Genomic DNA, 12,298 nt, shown 5'->3' on the forward strand with positions numbered 1-12,298 from the left:
AGTGATGTTCGTCGCTAATCGCGAGAGAAATTCTTTGTTTGTCTCTTTCTTTATTCTTTATTTCTTTACATTGTCCTAACTTTTGATATTTATTATCAAGCTTTAGATGTTTACATTTGTTAATATCCAGAAACATAGTTATTTTCACCAGTACATTTCATTGGTTAATTGAGGAAATCTCATTACCATTTTTGGATGTAGCTTTTTGGTGTTTTTTTGCACACGTCTCTAAAGATATAACTTTGTGCGTTGCCTTGATCTTTTGGGAGTGAAAAAGAAACTTTGGTAGAAGTATCATCAAAAAAGTAATAAGAATAAAAGAGAAGAAAAATTATGTTAAAATTTTGGATAGTTTAAAAATATAGACCTGTTAAAAACTGTTTAAAAATTAGAAAAATAAAAACTGTGAAAAGGTGAACTGCGTTAATTTTAATGTGGCGGAAAAAACAGATAATATATCACGGGTCGCTACAATGTTGAGTATAAATCCTGAATTTGCATAGAAATTCATAAAAAGCACGTTTTAGGGGTATTACACAGCAGAAAAATGTCTTTTTAATGAGCATATCAACGAGCAGGTTCTATTTGAATTTGAGCGTAGCCAAACATCACGTGACAATAGAAAACGGCACGTGATTACAAAATGGCGGCTACTATAACTACGCAAAAGAAAACTGATTTAGTTGAAAAAAATGTCTTTTTGTGACAAAACAAACTTTATTTCAAAAAGAAAGTGAATAAAACCAAACTTATTCATAAACTGAATACAATTTCAGACAAAAGTTTTGATTATTTAACTTCCTACTTTAACTTGACGCTGATCCTCACCCCCCCCCCCCGCTCCACGTGATACGCCCTTGTTAACACTATATCAAAACTATTTTAATATTTGAACACGAATGGGGAATATTTTACAACGATTATACTGGTTTAATTAAATATCAAAATAGTGTTTACAAGGGCGTATCACTTGTGGCATGATTTGAACCCCACCCCAATCGTCTGTGAACTTTAAAGTCTCTTTCATTTCACTGACGGTGTGTGAAAGTAAACAATACTTAAATATTTATTCATGTGTCGCTTTATATCTACATGTACTTGGTGTTGCTTGCTGAAGCGCATGCATACTGAAATATTGGAATTTATTTTCAAAGGAAGGAATATTCTAATTATTTTACATAACTGCAGAGTTATCATTATAGATTCTTCCGGCGTTCTATATACACTAGACGACCTGTAAAATAAAAAAAAAATAAAAACATAGATATAAAAAGTCTAGCTAGCTTCAAAGCAAAAAAGGCAAAGATAATTAAAATTAATAATATTTCCATACCGCACAGATACAGGAAACATTTCCATATGTCAATCAATACTGTCCGTGCTGTTTTTATGACTTGAAAGAGCCATTTCGAGAAGTTACACAGTAATATAACAAATGCAACTATTGCTACAAATACCGATATTAAAAAAAACACTAACTCCAAAAAATGTTTCATAGAATTGTTGAAATTATAAATTTCTTGCATCGTATTTTCGTTTGTTCACTTATGTTTGTTCAAGAACTTTTTACATGTAAAACTATGTAACATTATTATGTAATATGCACATATAGTAAGCGCGTGTAATGTCTATAAATAGATTGGCATGTGTTAGTGTATATATACACATATGCTGTTGCAGATAACAAGATACTGCAGAGTTTCTTATAAAGCTAGGGAGATCTACGTGAACATCATATTTTTTAAAATATTATATGTATTTAAATGTTATCTATTGGTCATAACTACATAAAATTGTATGGAATTTAAATAACGCTCTCGCATCTATGACTTTCAAGATCTTATTTTTTTTATAGAATTTATTGCACACGCGTGCTAGCAATTTAAATTCCATACTGTACATTCCAGTACAGTAAAACTTGATACATGACCAATAAAGTTCTAAATTTATACGTATTTCAGGAGTCATCAAAATTAAATTTTATTATATTCTTGACACAAATTTATAGAAATAGATCCAATAAATATGAAAGGATTCTTATTTCAAAAATAGTGACGTTTACAAGTATCAAATTATACTAGAACAACCACAAAATTTATATGCTTTCAACAGTAAAAAAATAAATGTCCTTATTTTATCATCAATATCTTACTTTTATAAGATATGGTTAGAATTGACCATAGTTTTGAAATGATAACAAATTAAACCAAAGAAAACGTACCATGGTTAATTAAATCAGGAATCTGTTATTTTTGCATGAAGAAAAGAACAAAAGGCTGGATTCAGAAAACTTGACTAATTTTGTCGTCTAATGTTACCAATTGAGTATTTTTATATTTTCAATAATTTAGTCTACATAGATCTGCAATATTTTTTTATTCTGAAAAAGAAGGGAGTTTTGAAACATTTTAAAGATCCTGTAACACAATTTTTTATGGTTTTATATCATAAATATGATGCTCAAATTAAGAGTTATCAATATTGTAAGTTCCAAAAAGCATTATTTATAAAGATATTACCGAATTTAACATTTCCTGCACAAATAAAGGGAGGTCATTAGAAATTTATTTTCTATAAAGTCTTTGTCAATTTTTTCATTTAGAAATAAATGCATATATCTAAATGATTACATATAATGTGCACAAATATTTGCAGTACATATTTTACATATTCTCCGATGTTTGAAAATTGTTTTATTAGCATAATTATAAACAATCATATATAAAATTTCAGTTAAGTGTGGTAACAACCTCAATTATAACATACAGGATCTTTAAGTAGTAAAGCTAGCATACCCTATTTTCACTCATTTCACTTTTTAAAAGTATTTAAACAAAACTGCAAATATTTCTTAATAAAGGATTTTTCAAGAAAACATAATGAAAAAAATAGAAAACAAAAAAACATGTTCTGATCCCACAAAGAGAAGGAAAAAAGCAAAACTTGAAGAAATAATAACTTTGCCCCTAGTGGGACTTAAACCCTTACCCTCTGAAAACTCTGTTTGCTTACTAAAATGAATGCTTCTCAGAAATGAGGTTCTACATAAGGCCTCTTATACATTAAAACTGATCTGCTATCTAGATCTTAAGTACTTTACAGTAACCAGAACACAACATGATGAAAATAATTAATCTAAAGTGGTCAAAACTATGAACACTTAAAATGTCTTTGACAGACACGAATGTCTCCGCTATATATTGACCGGGGAAGGCTTTCTAACTGTTGACTGTTTTTGACCTATTAGTGTGACATTGACCTTAAGGCTAGTGGTTTTGGTCATGCGTTTGACACACTATCTAATCATGCTACACATTTGTGCAATATGTGCTGACCTCTGAGTTGACCTTGGAGCTAGGGGTCTAGGTATATTGGCCATGTCACACTTTTTTGTGCCAAGTTATTTGCATGACAGATTTACAAGCCGGACAAGATTTTCTAATTGCTGAAGTTTGACGTCTCAGCGTGACATTGAGCTTGAATTTAGGGGTCTATGTTCTGCGCATGGCGCAACATCTCATAATTTTGAACATTTGTACCAATAGTTTTAAAATTCCATTATGGGCCGGATAAGAATTTCTTCTGTCCTTTGACCTCTCCTTGGCTTAGAGATTGTGCATGACACATCGTTTCGCCATATTTAACATAAGTGTCATATTGTTTCAAAATCTCTAAATGCATGAAAAGGTTATGGACTGGACAAGGTTTTCGAATACACACACACACGCACGGACAGAGGTAACCTTTGTAATACACACTACATACCCCTTGCCACTACATGTATCATTGCAGAGGCATAAAAACATGACCAATAAACTATAATTATAAAATACAAAATTGTATGCCCTGTACACAATTATTTGCGGTACAAAAATATTTACGCCGGAGTTGTGACCTTTTTAAAATAAGCAGACATTAGCCGCTGTCTGTGGCTAGTTTTCGGCGTAAAGCACAAGGGATACTGTTTTGCGTAACATATCCTACGACGCATAAGTAATACTGCGCAATTCCATTATTGAAAGCATTGTGTTTATATAGAGGATATTTGTTTAATTCAGTGTAAGATCGGAATATATTTCACAGAGTGAGCACCAAATGGTATATTTGCCACGAATGAAATATTAACTTTTGATGTTTCTATCTTACACTAAACTAAACAATTTTCTTTTTTATTACATTTTTGTATATGTAAAGAAACGTTTAAAAAGACATTTTAACCTGATGCTAAATGAAAAGTGCACCAAATAATAATGCAACGTGACGTCATTTACGACTCAACGTGCAATGTACCAAATCAGCCACCATAACTTATAGTTAGTTACTCATGGCATACTAAAATCAATGATCTTAGCTCATTAATCATTCATTAATACAACTTTAGCACCCGAATATAGCCCATCCTCACTAACATCTATCTCAATGAATATTACTTGTGTCAATGTGTATTAAACTTGATTTATTACTAACAAAAATGTTTTTGATTCTTTTTTTTAATTTTATATCCTGGATGGGGGGGGGGCGGGGTACTTAAGTCTGTTTTATATGCTCCCCGAAAAATTTCGGGGGAGCATATACTCGCCGGGTTTACCGTCAGTCCGTACGTACGTCCCGAATTCGTGTCCGGCCCATAACTTCGTTATTTGAAGTCGGATATTACAACTATTTCACAGAAATGATCACCATATTGAGACAACGTGTCGCGCGCAACATTTGGGTCGCTACCTTGAAAGTTAAGGTCACAGCATGACCTTGCAGCAAAATCTTGTGCCGCCAATAGCTTCGTTATTTGAAGTCGGATTTTACAACTATTTCACAGATATGATCACCACATTGAGACGACTTGTCGCGCGCAACATTTGGGTCACTACATTGAAAGTCAAGGTCACAGCATGACCTTGTTTTTAAAGAATGAACATAACTACTAATATCTACCATGTTAGGACCACCTTCTTTGTCTTTTTTAATGATTACAGATTGTTTTATTTTTGCCTTACCTTCCCATATAAAATCATAAAATGTTTTCAAAAAAGCAGTATTATGTGTAGGTAGGCTTGTTAAACAATGAGTAAAAAAAGGAAGCGATATTGACTTAACAACAATGTTTTTTCCTAGTGGACGTAATACCCTTTTTTCCAATAACTGATTTGAAGCAGTTTTGAACTTTGTACGGGAAATAAATCTGAAACCATTCGAGGTATCAACATGAAACTTTGTAGGTAGATTGATCTCATTAAATAGAAGTGCAGTGCAAAAAATCTTAAACCTGCCTTTGCGTTCATTGAACGCCGCCTTTCCTTGTTGATCTTGTTTATAATATTTTTTGCCTAATTTTGGAGTTATGGCCCTTTGTTCATTTTCGAAACTTTGAACTTTGTCTGTGACATAACTCTGACACTACAATATGTATACTTTCCTGTGTCCAAAACCTATTCGGGGAGCATCACCCGGCTCAACCAGTTCTACTTTTTCCCCAGTTTTGTTAGAGTTATTGCCCTTGACTTAGTATAAATTTGCAATTTTCAACTTGTTCATGCATGGCTAAAAATATTTGACCTGTATGTCTGAAAATGTACAAGAATGTTGGTCAGCCATATACTTATGCGCCTTGGGGTTTGCTTGTGGATTTAAGTTCTTGTCCTTGATTTAGTAAAAGATTTTTAGTTTTCAACGTGTGGCACATGTTGACCTAGAGTTATAAGATTGACAAAAACAGTGGAGTGTGTGGGCACTCGTGTGCTATGGACACATTTCTAGTTTGGAAAAAAAGTTTATTGATAGTAATTTCCCCTAACCGGCGAGCACTTACATGCGGTTATCTAATTCTAATTTGCATTTGTTTAACACAACGGCTCTGTAAAGATCATTTTCTAAACGAAGACCTGGGGTACATTATTTCAGGCACATCCGGGAGAAATTATAGAACCACTAGCCTTATGTAAAGTAGGCTGATCCTATACTCACATGGAGAAGGGGCAAATGATAACATATGTTATGAGCAATAAGAAAAGAATTTAATAAGGTATACAAAACAACTAACCATAAAGGCACATTATGCTTCAAAACAAAGAAATCTTTACTTCTTTAACAAGGTCAAATATGAATTTTATGATGTTTATATAATGGTTTTAGAGAATTTTAGATTCTTGTTACCTGAAAAAAATTGCCATAAAGTAGTAAAATGTAAACAAGAAAACAAAGTAGTATTTTGACTTTCATACAAAATACACATTAACTCTAAATGTACTTAATGCCAAAAAAGCAACAGATGAAAAAGATGGTTTAAGTAATTAGCCAATGAGTAACATTTTGGATACTATAAAAGTACACCAAAATTAAAAAGCTTTTTAGAAATAAAAATAAAGAATATCTGAGGCATAATGGGCCTTTAAAACACAAAGACAACGAAGTTGCCTGTCAACAACTTTGCCTAAATAATAACTCAACAAGCAAATTTTGGTATACAACAAGAAAATACAAAACAAATAATTCATGAATAACTACATAACTAAGTTTAGAAAACAAAAATTAAACAGATATAACTGATTTTTCTTTACAAACGGAAAGCGATTAACATTTGACACCAGTATATAGCCAAGTCAGCCTGCACAACCGTGAAGCCTGAACAAGCTCAACTCTTAAACTGTTGGTTGCTCATTCTTTATGCTTTTATCTATAAATGATCGGCTCCAAATTAAAACTTTGGCAAATCCATTACCTTATTTCAGCAGGTATTCAGTCTTATTCATCAAATACATTTAGGTGCGCTATTTATTTATGACATAAACGTTTTGCACATGGTTGTTACGAAAAAAACATATGGTTCTTTTGGCAAATACACATGGTTTTTACGCCAAATACTAGTACCACACGGTTTTTAGTGCAAATACACATGTTTCTTACGACAAATACGCATGGATTTTACGGCAAATACACAGGCTTGTTACTTCAAGTTTTCAAGTGATATCAACATTGTTTGTTTTATAGCAAATAATCAAATAAATATGTGTACGCCACAAAAAAAATCATAACATTTAATTATGCAATTATATCCTAATTCGGATTTATGTGGTCAAGGTCAATTGTCTCATTCTTGAAGAACGTTTCATTTTTTTGAAACTTTGTATATCCAGTTAGCAACAAGAAGTGAGATAATTGTGAACTTATTGCATATTCAGAGTGTTGTTTAATACAAATTCAAGCAAATCCAGATTGTTGTTACTCTAAATCGAGCAAACCCAGAATGTTGATACTGGTACCCCAATACAACAAAATTCAAGCAAATCCAGAATGTTGCTACCCCAAATTCAAGCAAATCCAGAATGTTGCTATCCCAAATTCAAGCAAATCCAGATGATTGTTGTTACCCAAATTCAAGCAAACCCAGATCGTTTTTTTCCACAAATTCACTTATGTATATACGGTAATTGGTAGAAATTCACATTATATACATAATCACATATATAAATGTGTGTTACCGCAAGTTTACATGTATTTCATCAACCATCATGAATGGATCAAATTAAAAGACACAAAAGAGAATAATTTTTCTAGGTTAGTAATCTCTCTTTTATCAAATACAACATAAAGTTGTTTATTATTTTCCGAATACATAATGTCAACTATAGATTTGTATTTTGAATCTTTCTTCAGAGACAAGCATTCTTTGACCAGGTTACCTCGTTCTGATATTTGTACTATTTTTAGATATCCGGCGACATAGATATTTCCATTGACGTCGCATGTGACGGAATTAATCATCCCTTCGATTTGTTTTGTTAAGTCAACTTCTTTGATTATATTTCCGTCAGTATCAACTTCAATGACACGATCTATCTCGTAGTTTGATTCGCAAATGACTAAAGTGTTGTTAAAAGTACCTGTCATACACACTGGTGACTGTAAGGCAAGTTTTCCTTCGCTCGACTTTTTCAAAAAACATTTATGCGTTTCTGCTCCTTCCGGTGAGTAGAACGTAATAGATAGTGTGCGTACACGTCCAAAATTAGTACTGTCTTTAAGAAGAAGCAATGCAATCCCATTATTGAATTCGGTTAAAAGTACTTTTCTACAAATTGTTTCATCAACCGCCACATATTTGATTGATTTCGTTGTGTCTTTGTGCAGCTCATAAGTTACTTTTTGACAGGAAATCATTTTAAAGATATTTTTCAGCCTTGCCTGTAAGGGAATATAAAGAGGAACAAAATGCAATATATTTTCCTCATGAATAATTAGTGAAAATCCGGATGTCGAGCGAGGTGCAAGACAAATTTTTAACGGATAATACACCAAACCAAGTTTTGATCGAAGAAAGTAGTCCGGCTTTAAATCGTCCATTCGTTTGAGGCACAATGTCTCCAAAAATCCATTATCATAATTTCTGTTATAAAAACATAAAACTTCTGCTCTTCTTATATTTGTGAAAGACACAAGTTTGATATGGGGGACTACTTGTTGTGTTATAAAATTATGTAGTATTTTTACAACAAAATCTTCATGTCTGTCTTCTTCTAATTGTACTGTTAATGTTTTCATCTCATCTGATCCGCTGTCCGTGCTAGCGCTTTCGCTGGCGAATTCTTGATGATCCTTACACGCGCTTATTTTCTCATAAATATATTCACAATGCAAACAAACATACAATCTGCATTTTCTGCAATACTGTGACAATTTGTTCATCGGAAAGTTGCAAATACTACACATCTGTGCTGACTTGATGCCATCGTCAAAGTCTGAAAGTAATAATGAAAATACCTGTATTAAATTCTAAATTTGCAAGACATGTAGTAAGGGCATTAACCCCCCCCCCCCCCCAAAAAAAAAAAGAAGAAATAAAAAGAGTCAATCATCGACAATGTTCTATTTGAACTTGAGTGTAGCCAATCAAACTTTCTGCCTTTACAAACTTCACGTGACCATAGAAAACGGCACGTGACTGCAAAATTGGCGGCTACTATACGCAAAAGAAAACTATTTAAACATGTGTTTTTGTGACAAACAAACTTTTTATTTCATTTATGTCAGAAAGAAAGTGAATAATACCAGTCCATAAACTGAATAAAATTTCAGACAAAAGTTTTGGTTATTCAACTTTCTACTTCACACCGTATTACCGGCGCCAGTGATGGCAGATACCTGAAATTTACCGCTTGGTACAGGTAGGTTATAAATTTGGTTGGTATTATTATATTACACAAATACGTCCCATTCATAGCTATGAAACTAGTGTCCATTAACTGGAGATACCGGTACTATTAGGTAATTTTGGACTCGTTTTTCCTGTTTTTAGACTATTTTGAGCAGGTTAAAGGTGACAGCTTCGGAAAAATCCGTGAAAATGTCTTGTTTTTTGTTCAAAATATCTCAAGTTTTAACTTAATGGCAGGATTTCGTGTTATTAATATAGACGCTTATCCATTGGGGTCACGCAAGCCAAATATCTACGCCGTGAGTCTTTTCTTAAAAGTTTTACAGACGTTCAATCTGGTCCGGTCGAAGAAAAAATGCTGCCAGATACTTATTTTAAATGCTGCCGTCGATGGCAGAAATACCATGAAAGTGGCTAATATTCTGACAGAAAATCAAGGTCAATCTTTTATCAATTTCTCTATTCTTTGCGTCCTTTTAGTGGGAATTTTATTTTATTTTATTTTCGAAGAAATATTCAAATTATTTTACATTACTGTAGAGCTATTATATTATTGTAGCCCTAGATAATTATATAATTATGTCTTGTGTAAGTTGTGTTCTTTCGTCGTTCCAGGCATGTTCATGTAGAGCTTTGAACATTGTACAATAAAAAAATACAAAACATAGATATAACAAGCTTCAAAGCAAAAAATGCAAAGATAATTAAAATAAATAATATTTCCATACCGCACAGAAACAGAAAACATTTCCAGATGTCAATTAAAACCGTCCGTGCTGATTTTACCAATCTTGTTATGACTTGAAAAAGCCATCCCGTGAAGTCAATCCATAAAATAAAAAAAGTTAACAATATAACAATTGCTAAAACTATCAATACTAATCCAAACGCTATCATACAAAAATTCTTCATAAAATTATCAAATTCATGCACTATATTTGCGTTTTTTTCACTCATGATTAAACTATTTTACATGTAGAACTATGTAACATTATTGTAAGCGCGTGTAATGTCTATAAATAGATTGGCATATTAATTGTTACTATATTGCAGTTGATAAGAAATTTACACAAACTATGGTAGATCCATAGGAACTCGAGAACGGGACAGATTGCGGCGCATATTTTCGATCGTGTAACGTTTTTTTGAAACGTTTGTCACGGTTCAGAACTGTTCACTATTTAGGGGAGAAGATGTGTAAGCGGCCGGATAGCTCAGTCGGTAGAGCCGCGGTACGGTATTCCGAGGGTCCCGGGTTCGAGTCCCGGTCAGGCTGCACATTTTTCTCACCCTGTGACATTTGGCGATAAGGGTCTTTAAAGGGTGTGGGATCAGACAGATTGATTTCATGTTCGACCAAGTCAGCAGAACCAAGATCAGTAGGACCAGAGGAGAAAATATGTTTCCACTGATTGAAGAAGGAAGTTGCCTTAACCTGCTGTTCAGAAGTTAAAGTTTCAGTGGGAATAGAAATACCAAGGTCATCAAGAGACTTGTCTGAATTGTGGGATTTATCAGCAACACCCTCTGAAGGATCAATGGTGCGAACAACAGACACATCATGTAAGTTACAAAGAGTCATTCTTGGATGAATGGTAATAGCTCTAGCAGTCAAGTTACAAACACGTACTGGAACCCTGCAAAAAGAAGTACCAGGTTGTAATTTAACCAATCTAGGGCACACATTCAACATAAGAGAATCAGTAGACTCTGTAACACCAGATGACATGTTGCCAATATGTCTCACCTTTCCCTCAAGTGTTGTTGTTTCAAAAGGCTTCACAATGACAGTCTGATGATGAAGAAGAGTAACAGGTTTGGTGACAATGTCAGACAAGGAAGATATGATGTCTGAAAGTGGAGATGATGTTGACTCTGTTCCTGATGACTTCAAAACATTCAGTATGTTGGTGCCTATTATCAAAGGAACTCTGCTGGAGTACTCTGTGTCTGGAACAATCAGAATAGGAGCTGAAAAAGATTGTGATGAAAGAGAAGGAAAAGAAATATCAAGAACTGAATATCCAAGATATGGTACCTTAGAACCATTAGCAGAAGAAATATCCAACATAAAATCTGACAACTGTGACATGACAGGCTGGGGCTTTAAAGATTTGAAGAATGAAATTCCAATAGATGAAATCATAGAACCAGTATCTATCAAAGCTATAGTAGAAGTACCATTTATAAGAATTTCAGATTCATTAGAAGAGCCAACTAGAGGAAATGTAGAAGCAGGGTCATTAGAAGGGGAAGTATGACCTCTCATCTGCCCTGCGATGGAGGTCGACTGTAGTTTAAAGGACTGGCAGAGGCTTTGACATCCTGAGTGGAAGATCTCTCTTGTTTCAAGCCCTTGAGTTCCTTCTCCATACTAGACAGCCTGGACTCCATGCCTTCCATCTGCTTAGAAAGGGCCCTTATTTCCTGGAGAAGTCTACTATCTACAGTAGTGACACACTGCTGTGCAGGAACAGACTCATTAGGAGTAGAAGGTAAAGAAACATTGGCCTGAGGGGCTGCCTGCTTGGGTGGAAGAGGGAGAGAAGTGGCTAACCGAGACAAGCGTAAGTCTTCCTCAATGGCTCTCAACTCTTTACGAAGAGTATTGAAGTTGAGGTCCTTCTGAAAAAGAAATCTAGAGGCATTCTTAAGCTCTATATCACGAAGGCCTGACCACAACCTACCCCGCAGCATCTCATCCTTGGACAACCTATCAAGATTGCATGGTATCCTGCTAAGCAACCTCTCCAGACGCAAACTATAGTCAGCAACAGACTCATCCACCTTCTGCTGTTCATTATAAAACTGTTCCTTCAACCTTTCAGTTGAATGAACATTACCATAAATGCCATCTAACTCATTCAAGATCTCAGGAACAGTGGCATTTTCACCTAAATGCAAAAGAACACCTCTGGCACTGCCTTTCAAAGATTTACGAATGGCCTCCCTGATAATAAATGGTGGATAATTACCCTCATCAATGACACAATTGACATCATAGCGCCATATCTCGAACATTGACGAGTTGTATTTCCCATCTCCTGAAAAAGAAGGTAACTCAGGGATACGGGCATGTACCAAGTCCCTATTTGTCACAAAAGACAAGTATGGTTGAGGGTTAGGCATGGGTGGAGGAATGCTATAAAC

At 34.2% G+C, this 12,298-nt stretch overlaps 1 protein-coding gene across 1 annotated transcript; it reads right to left on the bottom strand.

The window, feature by feature from the left end:
* Positions 1–6,775: 6,775 nt before the first annotated feature.
* Positions 6,776–10,138, bottom strand: LOC132759225 (uncharacterized). The gene is made up of 2 exons (XM_060750956.1): positions 9,877–10,138; positions 6,776–8,732 (listed from the first exon to the last, which is right to left on the bottom strand). Exons 1-2 carry the CDS (start codon positions 10,103–10,105, stop codon positions 7,504–7,506), a joined length of 1,458 nt encoding a protein of 485 aa, XP_060606939.1. The 5' UTR covers positions 10,106–10,138; the 3' UTR covers positions 6,776–7,503.
* Between the last annotated feature and the right edge of the window lie 2,160 nt (positions 10,139–12,298).

The sequence above is a fragment of the Ruditapes philippinarum genome, unplaced genomic scaffold (genome assembly GCF_026571515.1).
Source record: "Ruditapes philippinarum isolate M1 unplaced genomic scaffold, ASM2657151v2 ctg20_1_1_1_1, whole genome shotgun sequence".
In the NCBI taxonomy this organism is placed as follows: Eukaryota; Metazoa; Mollusca; class Bivalvia; order Venerida; family Veneridae; genus Ruditapes; species Ruditapes philippinarum.